The following is a 17,930-nucleotide window of genomic DNA, read 5'->3' on the forward strand; positions in this document are numbered from 1 at the left end:
TAGCATTTCCACAAAGGGTAAAAATGAATGAGGGACTTTAATGGGCACTAGTCACTTTAAAATGGCGATCTAGACAGCAGGACTCTATGGTCCAGTTGAAGGCACAGCACCGAAACGCGTAGACCGTCCATGTTTTCTGCAGAAATGGAGATTCAATAAAATTTGAAAAAGGAAGAAATTACCTGTCAGACTCTTCTTCATGGTGCCATGAAGTCCTCGCTGCATGGAAGCTTGGAGATCGTAAAAATATTTATGCGGTGGCTGTATACGCATATCACGAGCACTCAGGAAGTGAGGAGAAGCAGTCGACTCACATCTTCCAGCTGATCGTTGAAGTGAATATATCGGCCGACGTCTCTGTCACATCACGCCGAAAGGAACACCTGTCTGGCATCGAGTGAGCTGACGGAGACGTGAATTACGGCGAAGAGACACATTGGTGAGTACGGGAAGTGGGGGTAAGGTCTATAGGCGACTGCCCGTCAGGTTACTTTAGTGACGCAAGGGGGCCGCTTCTCTGACGAGCCGCACCGGTTAGTCAGTGATCGTGACCTGCTGGTGATCACGTACCTGTAAACACGCCTCCAACATGCCTCCAAAACCGAGGAAAAGACAAATACGAGTGGTATTCTCCTGATTCCCACATTCTCTCAGTTATAATGCGTGAGTGAAGAAATGCGCTGGCATAAGGAACCTTCAGTTTTTTTGAACACTTTAAGAAATTATATCTTTAAAAGGAAACTCACCGCGTGCAGAAAAAAAGAGAAATATAACACCCACTCTACAAACTTAATACATTTAAAAATCAAATTCAACCATTGCAGAAAGAAGTAGGAATAGGGCACTACGAGCAAGTGAACTGCTTGATGACAACATGGCAGCTATGGGGAGTGCTGTTTCCCGGAACACCCAAGTGGAAGGAAGAAGGAAAAACAGTCTACGGCAGTATTAGAGAATTACAACAGAACAGGATCATAGAAGTGAACAAATGCAGGGAAAAAACCACCTTTGAGAAATACATCGAATTAAAGCGAGTACCAAGGGGCCTTAGGATCCTGATAATGCCAACACTTAATGACCTGGACATATATCTAATTAAACAATGGCAAATGGACACTAATGACTGCTCATTCAAATAATGAGGACTTTGATTATACATTCCGAGAGGAAACTAGAGGCTACAATTGAAAAGATCAAACAACTGAAAGAAGAGATGGACAAACATCCAGAGAATGAGGAGAATAAAGAACTATTAGAGTCCATGGAGAAGAAAATAAGCAAGCATGAGGCGGATGTGGAAAAACGAAAAGCTAGCAAATTCAATCGAGACCGAATCGATTATGCCAGTCAGCGTATATATACATTCGTCAGAAAGTTTGACACACTGAGAAAAAGAGTTGTAATGGATAAGTGTGCGGGATATGAAACAACTGGTACAGTGGACAGCTCAGATATCAGCTCTGCTGATGAGGAACAGAGCACTTCTAATTTAAATTTTTCCGGGGAGATGAGACTAATACAGATGGTCATGCGACTAAGAGGAAGAGGCAGAGGAACAATGTTAGGAAGGGGACAAAACAAACAGAAGCAGAAAGCGGAGCAAAGGACAAAAATAGAAGAGGAAAGAAACAGTAAATCTAATGGAAAAATTAACTAAAAAGAACGTGGTCATCAACATCTCCAACAAAATCTTAAGCCTAGAGCAAATAAATCTGCTGAATAAAGGATTGTCTTTTTGCCCATACCAAGATATGGCTCTACCTAACATCCGTATTGATCTATATAAATTCTATCGCAAATTAAAACTCAAAAAATACTATGCGGAGAAAATATGGAGTCAAAATCCACATGTTCCATCTACAAATGAAATCTCACCGCTAGATCAAAGAGATATGTCAACACTGAGAACACTAAATAGTCTGGAAGAACAACCAAGCTCAACAATGGATCAACAGGATGAAAATGACATACAATTTTGTCAGAATATGGGCATCTCCACAGCAAGAGGAGGAAACAGTCTAACCAAGCCACAATCGACCTTCTGTCCCCAACTTCCACCAGGGAATAAAATTGACCTATTCCAAGATTTAATGGTGGAGGATATTAACAAACTACTAACTCCCAGGTCAAAAGCATCAAGAAAAAATGGAATTTAACAGCAGGGGAACATAAGGCCCTAAAAGAACTGAGATGACCCACATATCATAATTAAAGCCTCTGATAAGGGCGGAATTATCGTTGTCCAAGATCTCAAAGACTATATGGATGAGGCAATCAGACACATTTACAATGAAGACCATTATGAGCGCCTGGATAAAAATCCAATAGAAATATGGACACGAGTACCACTCAAAATTACAACAATGGAATCACCTGGGGCTGATCGACTTTGAGGAGTATATGTATTTAAAAGAAAACCATCCTATCATAGCAACCATATACTTCTTACCTAAAGTTCACAAGTCAATCACTAGCCCAACAGGAAGACCAATCGTGAGCTTGAGTGGGTCACTTTTAGAGAAAACGTCACGCTTCATTGATATCTCCCTGATGGACTATGTAAAATCATTGCCATCTTATTTAAAAGATGCTACCGACTTCCATAAAAAGATCCAAGGTGTCCAATGGGATGACAGATTGATTATGGCCACAATAGATGTGTGTTCATTATACACATCAATTCGACACAAGGATGGAATCAGGGCTGTTCAACAGTTCTTAAAAACAAGATCAGTGAGCCTCTTGGAGCACTCAGAAATGCTCCTAGAAATGTTATCATATTGTCTAACTCACAACATCTTCCTTTCCAATGGGGAGCTCTTCGTACAAAAACAGGGACGGCAATGGGTACATCATTTGCCCCCACATATGCGAACTTACTCATGGGAGCTTGGGAGACAGATGTATTGGCTAGCAGTTACAAATCTAACATTAAATTTTGGGCTAGATTTATCGATGAGCTGTTCATGGTTTGGGAAGGACAACAACGGGATCTGGAAACCTTCATCAAATCACTGAATAGAAATAACTTCAATCTATCTTTCACGTCTACAACTAGTAGAAATAGCGTAATATTCTTAGATGTGGAAGTATTCATCAAGAACAAGAACATCTGCAGCAGAATACACCGTAAACAGATTGCCTGCAACAGTATACTCCACGCCAACAGTGGGCATCCGCAACATCTGAAGTGGAGTATACCTTATGGACAAATGTTGCGGTTAAAGAGAAATTGCTCAGTCAGAACTGAGTGATGTTGAACAACAACTCACTGAGATGAGTGCTCGCTTTCTGGAAAGTGGCTACCCACTAGAAGTAATCAAAATAGCCAGAATTAAGGTCAACTTGAAATAAAGGGAAATGTTATTGATATCACAACAGGAAGACCAGACAAGAGAAGATGAAGAGGAAGCTATAACTCGACTGATCGTGGATTTTAACAATGACAACCAAGAACTGAAAAGGTCGTAAAAAAGAACTGGAATTTCCTCATGCTGGATGAAACATTGAGAAAAAATTACCATCACGTCCTAGTATGACTTATAGAAAAACAATGTCCTTAGGGGATATTCTTACGCACAGCCACTTTGAAATTAAACCGAGAAAAGCAAGTTGGTTAAACATCCCGGGATTTTGGAGGTGCCCAAAATGCAAGGCATGTGAATATGGTCAGACCACACCAACATTCGAATTGTAGAATAGTAAAATTGAAAATATCATTGACCATATCACATGCGAATCCAAGTATGTGGTCTATATACTGGAATGTCCCTGTAAAAACCAATACGTTGGGAGTAAGATCAATAAATTAAAGCTTAGAATTCTCTAGCATCTATGAGCCATCAAAAATAAAGACTTCTCCTATCCCATATCTAAACATTTTTCTGAACACCACTCTAGTAATGATCGAAATCTAAAATACTTTGGCATAAAAATTGTGCCGCAAAAAAATCGAGGCGGGAACAGAATAATGGAATTGAGGAAAATGGAATCTCTGTACATCTTAGCCATAGGAACTGAGAAACCCTTTGGCCATAATTTGGATGCAGAGCTCCACATACATCTACAATGATGAGAATGTTGAAGCTGGTGAGGATGTCTTCTGAAGAACTTCTAATTGATCTGGAAACTCCCTCTACAGGGACAAACTAAGGAATTGAACAATGAGAGAGAATCCCCATGAAAAAAAAAATCCTGTAGTTCAATGAAAATGGAGGAGGGGGAAATGCAGAACTTTTATTCATGCATAAATCTATTTGGACAATTGTCATGGGGACTTGAAACATGTTCTGGTAATTTAAATAGTCTTTTTACCTAATTTTAGAGAATCAAATTTTGAATAGAGCAAAAAAACGAATGTATGACTAACAAAACTGTTTACGATGAGAAGTATACTTTATAATGTCTCATTTAGTCACACATGGAAACAGTTAATACATCCTACATATTAAGATCTAAATGATTGAGTTTTCTATACATAGATATTTAATTATCAACTATGAACTTTACCTTTGTCCCCATATTGTTTAAATTGAATCTGCAATTTTATCATACGGATTAGTACTTTACATATAGGTTTATCATTGGAATTTTAACATTGAAGATATATATAACTTTTTAATGATTAAGTTCTCAATGATTTTATTGATGAAGTTGTATGAATTGTTTGCAGGAATTTTAAAGATTCTAGGAAAACCAATAGAAATTTAAATCATTGCTGCTATCCCAGATACCTCTCTCCTCCTGTCTTCATAAAATTGTTTAGAACTATGGTTTTTAAATGACTTTAACAATTTCCTTCTCAATGCACTTATTGCACTAGCACTTTTTTGAAAATTATGCATTTGCACTTTGTCATGATACATCTTAAAGAATTAAAACGATCATTAATGTACTTTACAGTTAATGAAATGTGGAAAATGGCAGATGTAAAACTTCACCACAACATCAAGTGGGTTAGCAGTCTAGCATTTGCACAAATGGTAAAAATGAATGAGGGACTTTAATGGGCACTAGTCACTTTAAAATGGCGATCTAGACAGCAGGACTCTATGGTCCAGTTGAAGGCACAGCACCGAAACGCGTAGACCGTCCATGTTTTCTGCAGAAATGGTGGTTCAATAAAAATTTGAAAAGGAAGAAATTACCTGGCAGACTCTTCTTCATGGTACCATGAAGTCCTTGCTGCATGGAAGCTTGGAGATCGTAAAAATATCTGTCTATCTATCTATCTATCTATCTATCTATCTATCTATCTATCTATCTATCTATCTATCGATCGATCGATCGATCGATCGATCGATCGATCGATCGATAGATCGATCGATCGATCTATCTATGTGCTGTGTGATCTAGCACTGAAACAGAAATGCTGGAGGCCAGAGCCTATACTAGAGCAGCTAGTTATGCCTGGATCTGGCATACTTGGCAGGGTAAAGCTCTACTTGGCACTCACCACTGGAAGAGTCAGTGCGCTTAGCAGGTCATTTCTAAAGAGCTGTGAAAGACACTTCTTCCCATCATTTGTGGAAGAGCACGAACAGCTGGTGGCCAGGCATGTGTGTATCAGTTACGTATTTTGTTTCTTTATGTCAGGAGTGAGAACGAGAGACAGATGAGTTTGCTGCATGCATATGTGCAGCATGTCTTACACTCAGGAATTAAGTAAAATGGCTGGTCTGCATCCACCACAAAACCCCAGAGGTTTCTAAACCGGCAATGGTAGTAGAGAGCCTAGGGAGTGCTACTATTGCTACTGCCGGGTTACCTGGCAGACAGATGCCGGTTAAAGGCATACCATGAGCATCAAATGCAGCAGAGATCGAGGAACCAGGGACAGCCACCACATAACCCCATGAATGTCCCTTCTCAACACCAAGCACAAGGGAATCAGAATGCACCCTACATATAGCCTCAGGGAGGTTCGCTGTCCACCACACCATCGTGGCAGTAATCAGATAATTGGACAAACATGTGGCAACAGCAATCTCAGACAGGAAACTCAGCACAACTGGTTCTGGGTCCACAGCCCCGGCAGGGAGGAGTGAGAGTGTGAGGAGGTAGCTCTTTCACACAATAATAAAGCCAAAGTGTGCAGTGAGACAAAACCCCAGCATGAGTAGGAATTACCCCAACAACTTAAATCCTAGTGGTTAAGAACTAGCACCCACTTACCCTTTCCCCAAAGAAAACTGTACTAATCCAAAAAAGAAGAGCTAATAAGATGACAATGGGAATTCAAATTTTTACCTGGGTCCAGAAATTCAGAGCAGCTGAAAGCTCTGTCTACCGGGGATCTTCACTAAAAGTTCCACATCGATGGCAACCCAACTGGTGCATGGAATAATCAGGTTACCTGGGGCGTCTCTGAGAGTAAAGGCCACACTCTTCTGCTGATCCCCCAGGGCGGGTTGGCTGACCACACCCCAGGGAAGAGGCAGTCTGATGAGGGGGTGGGCGGCACCCAGAAAATATTAAAAAGCAGTCATCCAGGTCCCGCAGTCAAAAGTAAAAAGAGACGTGTTCCTATAACGAGGTTAGAGGGTCCCCATTCTCGGACACCATGGCCAGAGCCAGTGTTTCCTTTGTAGTGTGTAGTCCCAACAGTTCCTCAAAAAAGCTAGATGCCTCTGCCCCAAAGGAGGCCCCTTTTCAGTTGTAAAACAAAGCTATTCATGGAGGCGGGAACCAGGTTTTCCATGCACCCGGGATGGTAAGACCTCCAAAGACTCCACAGCACACACACACAATGAGTCAATATGCAGCGAGGCCTCAACATGATATCTATTCCAACTCTCCAGTTGGGGAAGGGGGGGTTTCACCAGGGTGACCAGGAGTCCAGGACAAAGGTCCTGGGCTCTACATTTTAGATGTTACAAAGCGAATAACTTGTTAGTGAACTGTCCTGTTTTTGATTCCCGAAGTCCAATCACTCTGCCACATCCTTCTAAAATTTACGGGCAACACATAACCGTGGAGACCCCAGCTACAAGCCAGGGACAGTGGGCCCACCATCACACTGAGACGGATCGGGCTGTCGTCCGAGAGAGGGAGGAGGGTGCGTGGGAAGAGGGATCACAAATCTCCTTCCGGGGAGGGACCCACACCAGTGTCTGTTAGAGGTTGTGCCTTAATTCTGACCGAAGGGCCTGGCGGGTAGTATGGTGGTGGCATGTTCACATGGGGAGGTGACCATGCTGGGATGCCTCCGAGTTGATTGATAGATCCTTATACTTGGATAGTTAAGAATGGTTCCTCTCACTGAACTAGGGGCAATTCTGGCTGGGTGTTGGAACCAAGAGGTGTGACCCCTCATTGGGGACAGCAGTGATGGCACTTTAAGGGCCTTTAGCAGGGCTGCTGGTATTTCCCGATCATATGCTTGGAGGACTGGCAGATTTGCCTAGAGTCTTGGTTTCTTGTGCACACCGAACCTCCACTGTAGCCATAAAATTGATCTCTGGGGATGGCTGTGAGGAGGGGGCGAATGTTTTTTGGGGAAAAGGAGATACATTTTGGCCTTCTGGTCCTATGGTCATAAAATCTCCTGTTTAGATTGTGGGAGCAGTCCTTGAGCCAAGATGACCAGGGCTTGCTGGGACTCTGGCTTGGTACTCGAGTGCATTGGGGTTAGGGTCTTCTGCCAAAGGTATGTTTTTTTCAGAACTAAAGGATAAAGTTTCAGTTGAGTTGTACCCTGCATCACCAAATCCTTTTTGCTTTTGGTTAATCTTCAGAGTCTCTTGCATTTCTTTTTGGACAGAAATGGGACAAAGCCTTCATTGTTTTTGAGTTATTGTTAATTGTTTGGAGCTTCCAGATTGAGCTGCAGGTGGGGTTTGGGGTCTCTTGTCTCATGACCAGTCGATTCATTTTTTATGAGGATTTGCTTGCTGGGTTTGGGGGTAGCTACCTGAATTATGTCACTGGCTCCATTTATAGTTGGGACTCCTTCAGTAGACTTTGGGGTTGGTACTCCTTTTCTGATAGTCGAGATTATTTACAAGGCGGGCGATGACAAAGTCCCCAGTTATGAATCTCAGCGGCGATAATGTTCTCATAGTCTGAATGCCTTTGTCGATCCTCCTCAAACTGTCGTTGGACCGATTGGATTGATAGAGTGAATTTATTTGTTGCTTTAAAGTCCTTTACAACTGATTTTGAAATAGTTGGACCTTCTTCTAGTTTTGATATAATGAGCTGTCAGGGCCCCAGGCATGCGGTTTGTGGGGGCTGGCAGAAATGCTTGTGTTCAACAGATCGTTGAGCTTGCCATCAATCTCCCCAACCATATACTGCCGCTCGTAGGCAGCAGTTAGTTACTTTTTCATGATCGCACTGTGCCGAGAGAGTGCTGAGATCATGACGTTTAGGCTACTGAAAATTCATACCAGTTTGAGGGGTCGTATTTTACATCTTGTTATGGTATTTATTACAGACTTTATGTAATCCCACCGCAGTTCATTTGAGCTGAGGCCAATGAGCTTCTTGTCAGTGACATAGTAGGAGTTCTTGATGGACTCTTGACATTGAACAAGATCATTGTTTGTCAGATTTGGTTTGGATGGACATGGGTCGAGGCCCGTATTTTACCTTGAACCCCGCTGGAAAATGGAAGGCAGTAATGCAGATAGTAATGGAGCTCTGGAGGGCTCTATGAATGAGGCAGAGTCAGTTTGTTTAGTCAGACCTTGACTGGTTGTTCTTGACCTGGCGCTATAGAAAGTGGTTTTATAACATGAAGTTCCCAATCCTTTTAATCGCAGATGCATTTTTACACCTATGTATGCCATTGCAAGACAAATAGGCGCCGGTACCGGAAACATGCTAGAGAGCAAGACCGAACTACTCCATACGCCAAGCGTACTCAATGGGGAATGAAAATTGTGTATATAGAAATCTCATTTTAAATGGTATTGTTTTGTTTTGTTTTTTCTTTTTTCACGGAGCTAGTATGAATTTAATTAACTAGCAATAAAGTCAACTGATTGATTGATACTCAGGCATACCACTGCTGTTTTTTTGCTGAAGTCAAATCCATTGCTACCTGTTAGACTTGGCCCTTTTTGGCTAAAGTTCCTTAAACATTTTGCCTTCCTCCTAGACCTTTTTCCGACATAATGTTGCAGACTTAGATGCTTTGGGCACTTTGCCACTGCTGATCAGTGTCAAAGTGCAAGTGCTCCCTGTATAAAGTGTTATGGTAATTGGTTGTCCATAATTGGTATGTTTGTCTTACTAGTAAAGTCCCTAGTAAAGTGCACTATGTGTGCCAGGGCTGGTGATACAAATGCTACTAGTGGGCCTGAAGCACTAATTGTGCCACCCACACAAGTAGCCCTAAAAAGAGATCTCAGGTCTTCCACTGCAGTGCCTGCACGCAGTTTGCTAACTGCCTTGTTGTCCTGACAAGTGCACTCACTTACCAGGCCTTACCCTTCCCTCTTTATGCACATCAGACACCTCTATAGTAGGCCCAAGGTACCCCCCTGGGCAGGGTGCAGTGTATATGAAAGGTAGGACATGTACTGAGGTGTGTACCATGTCCTGACAGTGAAATACTGCCGAATTCGTTTTTCACTGTTGCAAGACCATCTTGCGCATAGGACAGAATGGGGAATGCTGTGTCACATGTGTCCAGCATATCTTCCCATAGGCATAAGATGGAGGGATGGAGCTTAGTGTGCCTGAACTCAGAATTAAATGACACATCTTTTTGTGAAGATGGTTTTTAAATTGTGTGTTTAGAAACCACGCTTTTTGAAGTGGCTGGTTTCTTGTCCTAACCATCCTGCTTGCCTCTGCCTGGTTGTGTATTGACTGTCTGGGTTTGGATGTGACAGGTTCTGGGAAGTGTCCTGACACAGGGAGGAGTAGGTGAGACAGCAACACACTGGCCTGCATTTGATGTGGGGGAGGAGTAGCCCCCTGGATGAGACGAGGGTTGTGTTGCTGCCACCAAAGGATGGCTCCACCTCCTGCGGAGCGTCTGGGGCCCAGACCCTGACTATCAAAGGAAGAGGGTGTGTACTGGCAGGAAGACACCCAGGTCTGGTTTGGACCGGGCTCAGGGCCCCCTGAACACAAAGACTTCAAAGGCATTTAGGGGTATAAATGTGAGAGCTGAAACCCCTGAACTCAAGACTGAAATGCAGACTGAAAAAGGATTGAAATTACTTCGTGATCAAGAGGAATCTCTGCCAAAGAAGAAAAGCTGAAGAGACTGAAGAGAAGGACTGTCCTTGCTGTGTGTTCTGGGGCTGGCCTGCAGTTTGCTGATTTGACTAAGGAGAGGACAAGGGACTTTGCTGTGTGCTATGTCCACCCTGCTTGAGAGGACTTTGCTGTGTGCTGTGTCCTGAAGTAGCATGCCTCCAAGGACCCGAGGAGAGCAGGTCCCCTGTTGTGGAAACTCAGGAACATCAAAGTTTCCAACCGTGTCTAAGCGGCGCTTGGTGCATATGCTTTTGCACGCCTGAGACTGCCTTGTGGTCTGTGATGCTATCTACGAGGTGCCCCGTGATCGCATTGCCCCCGCAGCGTGAAACATCGTCCACGCTGCTGCATTGTTATTTGTGGCCCAAGCCGTCATGGTAACTGAGGCTGTGAGTAAGGATCGCCGCCGCCGGCCCAAGCTGCAACGTGCTAAAGGATTTCTTGAAGCTAAGGAAGCTGCAAGGTGAAAGGGATCGTGATCGTTGTTCGCCAAGAGGAATCTGCCCAAGATCGTCAACGAAAGAGAAGGCAGCGCTGTAACTCGTCCAGCTACAGCGTCGCCTAACAACGGAGCTGCAGCGTCATCGGGGACGCCCAGCAGGATGTCCGACAAGTGGGGAGAGAGAGAGAGCGAGGCAGCGCACAACCTAGGTAAGGCTTGGACTCCGGTCGGGTGCCGCAAACGTGTGTGGCCTAGAGAGGCATGCAGGAGGAGTACAGGAGTGCTCCAATCTCTCTCCTGCTGCACCGCGTTAGACGCGCTGAGTCCCCGAGTGGCCGGACCTGCCCATCAGTACCGGGGCCGCCCCTTTATGCTTACGACCGTTGTCTCTGTTGTTGGGGCCTAGTGGTGCCCGAGTTGACCACGCAGATTGGCTTATAGCATTATTCCTTGCATTACGAACTGCCTTATTTTTGTATTACGAACCGCATTATTCCTGCGTAACGAACTGCCTGATTCTTGCATTACGAACCGCATTATTCTTGCATTACGAACTGCCTTATTCTTGCATTACGAACTGCATTAATACATGCATTAAGCACTGTCTTATTACTACATTACAAACTGCATTACAAACTGCATAGCATTGCATTAGAACTGCATTAGATCCTCGTGAAGTGCTCATTAATACCGCAAGAACCTACAAGTTATTGTCAGCCTAATAACCGGCAAAGTGAAATATTACGAATACGCATATGTTGGATTTCTATCGTTTGGTCTCATCGTATTCCTTTTGATAAAGATACCGCTATTTTTATAAAAACCAGTGTGGTGTCCATTTGTGGTGTTATCACTGTGTTACTGGGAGTGGGGTTGCAAATACTTTACACATTGCCTTGGAGATAAGCCTGGCTGCTCGTGCTAAGCTACCGGGGGATGAGCAGGGGTTATCTGAGAGTGTGTCCCTCCTTTCCCTGACTAGAAGCAAGGGTCCCTATTTGGACTAAGGTACCTACCTCAGCCAACTAGAGACCCCCAGGTCTAATATTGGTGGCAGCGGTGGGATTCACGACCTATTGCTCAGAACGAATTCCAGCACAACTACAGCTACAAACTAACATTTCATGCCCTGCTTTTTAATCCAAATACCCTCCTGATTCACAGAGGCTTTCACAAAGGATAAAAAGAACGAGATGGAAGATGAACAGTTGTCGGCGTACGATGAACAGAAGGCTTTGTACGTTCTGCAGCACTGGGATGAAATGCCCGGGTATGAATACAGGCTGGTCCCTGAGCATGTAGAAGTGCGCACCCTGTACAACCCCGATAGCCCAGGACTCTCTCAGGTATGTTTGTAACAGCACATGAGCATTACATACAAAAGGCTTGTGGGACCATCTATGTGCGTTTTGGTTAATGTACCCTGTGTGATGTGCAGCAATATGTGTCACTGATAAAGTATTAATGACAAACTCCTCATTGATAAAATATTAGAGATAAATACAATCTTTGATCAACAGCAAGGAAAAATATTGTCAAAAACGCAAATATTTTGGTTTAAATTGAAAAACAAAAGTGCAATCCAGTCTATTCCAGTTGTGCCAACAATGCCACCTCACACAGGAAGAACCATATGCAAATCAGCCTTGGTCTTGCTCCAATAGGAACAGTCTAGCACAAACTGCCAGTCCAGGCCCCCTCCCCTTTCCTGGTAATTAATTTAAAACATATAATATGCATGAGAGGGTTTCCACTAGTTACTTGAGTAGTGTTCCGCTACTAACATAAATTGAAAAGTAGTAAAGAATTTCATAAGGCTTACGTGCATATTACCGCCTCCATCCTTTAACAGTGTCAGACTGATAACATTGAATGCCCTGTGAGCCCAACCAACTAATAATTACATGTAAAATGCCAATATATTTAGAAGTGGGTATTTTACTGTTGGATTGGAGAAGTGTGACTCGTCTGGAGGACTTGTCTTTGAGCATCATATGGAAACCCACAGACGCCTTGTGTAGTCCAAAAGGGTTCATTACCAAAAGAGAAAAATACATTATATGCCAGTGAATCACAGGTTCAGCCGCCAAAATGACCCTCAGGAAACTAAATGTTTGGAGCAGATTCTGTAAACAAAGGCAAGGCACATATAAGTAGTTTTACATGGACATGTCTGCTATGGTGAACATGTGATAGATTCCAACAAAGGGAATATGAGTGTGTTTGAAGACTGAGATTATAAGAAAGAAAGAAGACAGTCTTATATGTTACATTAAGCCTATTAGCTGGTACGTTTGTTTTTAAAAACACTTTGGGAGTCATTATGATGGCGGGCTGATCGCCACTGCCCGGCTGCGGTGGTGATCCGCCCGCCATCACAACATAATTTACCCCCCCACAATATTATCATGGCAGGGGGTACTGCAGCAGACAGAAAGTCCGCCCGCCGCTTTTCCGCCGGTTGGCAATTGTTACGATTGCCGGCCTGGCAGAGCCGGGGCATGATATGGTGGCGGTGCCTAGAAGGCAATACCGCCATGAAAAGGCTGGTGGAAATTGCTTTGAAGGCCCGTTGCGGGCCCCCGGTGGGTGTTGGGGGTGGGTGGCTGCACTTGGGGGGTACCTATGGTACCCCCTTACATTGCCATGCACAAGGAGGCAGGCACCACGTGGTGCCTGCCACGTTGTGCATGGCAATGCACAACATGCCATTTTGGCATTGCCGTGGGTGTTGCTTACAGCCTCACCCGCCACAATGTCAAGATAGCGGAATGCTACCGCCAGGGTGGCGGTTGCATCCTAATCAGTAGTGCAGGACCGCCGCACGTTTGGCGGCCGGTCCCAGCACCGCTAGGGTGGTGGGCGGATGTAAGTCCGCCCGCCATCCTAATGGGCCACCATGTTCTGTGCAAAATCCCGACTTTTTGGAAGTATTTTAATTTATAGAACTCTGGAAGAAGGCTTAATTTGAGAGTCCAAAGCCTCACCTTGAAAAGTCTGACTCCACACGAGTCGTAGACATAATGTATTCTTCCGGTTACTGCCATGTGGCTGATATCTTTATGACTAATGCGCACTCAGAGAACATACGTTTCGTCTTGCAGGAATTTGGATAGCATTGATTTGGGGGAAATAGAAAAAAAGACCTCCCAATACATCTCATCCCACGCTAGTCTTAATTGTAATTTGGAGGTCCATCTAGACTACTTTAATTAATAATGGTCAGTCTAACCCTATCATATTCTCTACTGGGATACAAATTGGAATTGTCTGACAAAATTGGGATACCTCAGTACCATGCAAGAGTAATAGGCACTGTTCTCAGTACGTGACACATTTTTGATACATGATTGATGTTGGCACGCAATAATAACAAATACATTGCTTTGAACATTTCCTTCCTCCCTCCCTCTGTTGGTTGTATTGCTGTGCCCATCTGCTCTGCCGTGGATGTCTTCTTGCTTTTGATTATCATTCTGCTCCTTTCAGTGATGTCCTTTCCATTTTGTGGCCACCTTATTTCTTCCAGTGATTGTTTGACACCTTTCGCTCAACTTGTTTTCCAGTGCCAATATCCAGCCATCTAGTTGTTATTGACCAATATCTGCAAATAATGCTTAAGTGTTCTGCAGGTTTCAGTCCTATTTATAACAAATCAATTATACCAGCAGTTTCTTCTTATCTTAACTGTATATTTTCTTTATCCTCTTTAGGGATCCCTTCACATGTGGCTCGATATGTTCCCAAACGATGTGCCTGCACCACCCGCAACAAACATTAAACCGAGAGAACCAATAAGGTGAGTCACTTCAGGCAGCTGAACTAAATTGCTCATATTAAATCAGTTCAAATGCAAGTGTTTGTTAATGACTAGTAAGGTCAGGATTTATCATGAAGACGTACAGTCGAAGTGTAAATTCAAGAAAGCGGACAGCTTCTAAAATCCTGCATTCTCTACAGTGCTACAACTTTTGCTCTATTTAGCATTAGTTCTCAGTTGAAGACTTTGATGATTCATAGCTAAAACTGAAAGGGTTGTGATTAGGGGTGGGCGGAATTTGCTTAGTCGCGCTATGCAAAGCTCCGCGAAACGGTAAAAAATATCCGAGAGCACGCAGAGTTACGCAAACACGCGGAATTGCTTGTTCCACCCGTTCGCGATGCTTTTTTCCTGTTCGCAAACGCTGTTTGCGTGCTGGGGGGAAATATCTCACGAACACGCATTTTGAAAGCGCAAACAAGCAAACAATTCTGCAAAAGCCGCGGATCGCAGAATTTTTGCCAGTGTCGCGTTCTCCGCAGAACACAAATTTACCCAAATTCTGCAAATTCCAGGACCGGAACGGAGTTTACCGCCTAGGCCTAGTTGTGATTATAGCTAAATCTCTGATGGACAGGAGTAGATTTTACTCTTTCTCACATGAGAGTTACTCAACGCTTGAACACATCCTGGTAAATAGGGCTCAGCCATTCATGAGGGAAGGAGCCAACATTGAACCCAAGATAGATTTGGACCATGCCAGTGTTATCATATATTATGCCCAGGAAGAAGCTCCTTCCAAAGTCAGAAATTTGAAACCGAATCAGAAGTTTTAAAAACCTTTAAATGCAAGTGTAATATCACACAAGGTAAACAAAATTAAACTTGGTTTGTCATTCAGAAGTCCAATTATTTTTATGACTTGAAACAAGGAAAGTTGTTGCAAATGGTGCAAAGTACAAAAAGCAGCATCACACATCTCTGCCATTTGAACGAAAGACAATGCGATACACATGACGTACAATGATATTGCAGCAGTATTTCATGTCGTAAGGTAGTTTTAAACTAAGTAGCCTATTCTCTTTGAAAACTGTCTGTAACATCTTGCAGCCGGACACATTCTGCTAGATACAACTTGGGCATTTCTTCAGCTAGATAAATAACTGCCTAAGAGAATAACTATCACCAATGATGCCTAAAGAAAATTAAAAAGAAGTTAAAGTAAATGGAAACACCTCATTCTGAACGATTGGTAGAAATCTGGGCTAGCATTATTGACCTAGGCGCTCGAGACTCCCCGTTACTTTTGTAGAACTTCATTATGGATTTTCCCCGAATCACATTGATGTCTTTCGATTTGTTAAAAATAAAGCCTTCTTAACTGAGCTTACTAGATTGAGTCAACTGAATATACTTAGGTCCTGATTCAGAACAGGGTGGTGAATTTTCGCAACCAGTAAATACCAACCCTCAAGTTGGGGTATGAAACTGGTGCATAAAGACCTTTTTGGGTCGAGCCTGGGCAGCGCATGTGCTGCTCTGTGAGCCCTGCTGTATGAAAGTATGGACTTGAAGCCCCGCCCACTCTCCCCCAATAATTGTCAATGGTTTGTGTCGTACTTCGTAAATGCTGGATTCTGGTTCGTTATTAGGTTTGTAATTACATCCCTGTCTTCATTTGTAACCTCGCATGAGGACTGGCCATTTTACTTCGGTTGTTACATGGTACTCTTATTTAGTCTGTAAGCACTATTTTCTTTAATGAGTTTCTCTTACTGCAGGAGGGCAGGAGGGTTTCTCATGCGCAGTTGTGACCACCTACTTGTTTAACTTGTAGCAAATGGTGAGCTCTTCAGGGAGACAGAACGAGGCAACTCAGCAATGCCTTTAGGGAGGTCAAAGGTGCGTGATGTCATTTCCGCTAGATCTGGCGTGCTTATTATCTGAACTGAAGCATTTAGAATGCAATGAGACCGGTCAGCCAGGGCGCAAGCTGGACGTTTCTGAGCCGGAAGCACTGAAGTGCTTCCGGCTCACAGAGGCCGCGCCTTACCCATTGGTTGTTGCGGGAGGGGGGGGGGAGCGCCGCGTCATTCGCTGACGCGGCCTCCCTCCCCCTTCTGGAGGCCGGGGACTGGTGTGACCGCCATAATGGCGGCACGGTCCATTCGGCCCTCGCCTTCTCCATTAGCATTGTAATTGACAATGCCTGTTATTTATCTTTTAAAAACCAAAACATAAATGAAAGGCATTGTCATTTACAATGCCAATAGCTCAAACTCGCGTAAATTCGAGACCTATTGTATTGCAGGTGCTTGTTTTCTGAGTTGCCTGCCTCGAATAAGTTATTTCATTTACATCCTATATTTATCACAATGAAATCCACGATTTGCCATTTTACCGAACACTTTCTCTCGATAAATTTCGCCAGGTTTTATCTGGCAAAATCTGTCAAGTTAAATCAGCATAGGCGCGAACATTTTTGCACAATTCGGAATTCTGAACGACAAATCCTGTAGAAGAGCAATATACAGGACGACATGGTGTCTAAAATGTGTAGAACACTTGCTGGATCATAATATAAAATATGAGACCAACATCAGCAAAATTGGAACACGAAAAGAGTTTGCCAAACCTTGATACCTCTTTCCAAAGACAGTGACCTCAAATATTTCAGCACAAAAATCTTGCCCATGTTATTTCAAACCAGATTTCCAACAGCTTACGTGGCGTTCTGAACACCATCACATATCTACAAAGTAGGCCAGTGGCCCCAGGCCCTTTCGGGTACTACCAGGAAACATTAAGTGCCCTTGAAAACTGATTATACCAACATGTTGTCTCTTGATTAAAACATGATCCTGCTACCAAGTAATGGGCTATATGACGATGATTGTTTTATTAATGCCCAACAAAAATATGTGAACTATTTTCCTTTGCTCAAATATTCTGTTGAACATATTGTGTTCTAGTAAAATGATGACTTGCCTGGGATCAAGAAGCGGAGACTTCAAAAGTCGGTCGATCACTGTATCAGTGAGGAAGATTCAAAATGAGTGAGCTGTGGAAAAACAAATATATTTTTTATAATTTCATAACATGCAGGACACGTAAATCTCTGACAGAGATGCTTTTTCCCTGTTATGTACGAGGGGCTAATCTATCAACAGATTTGTCAAATTATTTGCCTATAGCAGAAACCTTCATTTCCTATCCTCAAGGTATGATTTCAAAATGCCATTTATGTTGAGAAACTGACCCAACACGGAATTACAATTGGATTAGTAACAGCAACAACAAACATTTCTTTTTCAACTGCACATTAATTGTTATGTGAGCGAATATTCGAATTAAAGTACTAAACCTTTACTCTATCTCTTTCTGTAGCTATGAGTTACGTGTCATTATATGGAACACCGATGATGTTACTCTTGATGACGTCAATCCAATAACGGGGTCGACTTCCAGTGATATCTACGTAAAAAGGTACTGCTCCCCAAATCAGCAAGGATT

General features: G+C 43.2%; 1 protein-coding gene and 1 long non-coding RNA gene across 2 annotated transcripts in view; one reads left to right on the forward strand and one right to left on the reverse strand.

Annotated features, from left to right (window-relative positions):
* LOC146812054 (fer-1-like protein 4) overlaps positions 1-17,930 on the forward strand; it is a 1,053,957-nt gene that overhangs the window by 991,914 nt on the left and 44,113 nt on the right. Inside the window, exons 39-41 of the mRNA XM_085619061.1 lie at positions 11,822-12,003; positions 14,371-14,456; positions 17,805-17,903. Coding sequence (XP_085475187.1) covers positions 11,822-12,003; positions 14,371-14,456; positions 17,805-17,903 — 367 coding nt within the window. The remainder of the gene's footprint in view (positions 1-11,821; positions 12,004-14,370; positions 14,457-17,804; positions 17,904-17,930) is intronic.
* LOC146812056 (uncharacterized) overlaps positions 1-17,930 on the reverse strand; it is a 156,805-nt gene that overhangs the window by 53,066 nt on the left and 85,809 nt on the right. Inside the window, exon 2 of the long non-coding RNA XR_014966816.1 lies at positions 17,406-17,478. This is a non-coding gene — a long non-coding RNA (uncharacterized LOC146812056). The remainder of the gene's footprint in view (positions 1-17,405; positions 17,479-17,930) is intronic.

The sequence above is a fragment of the Triturus cristatus genome, chromosome 7 (assembly GCF_964204655.1).
Source record: "Triturus cristatus chromosome 7, aTriCri1.1, whole genome shotgun sequence".
Lineage (NCBI taxonomy): Eukaryota > Metazoa > Chordata > Amphibia > Caudata > Salamandridae > Triturus > Triturus cristatus.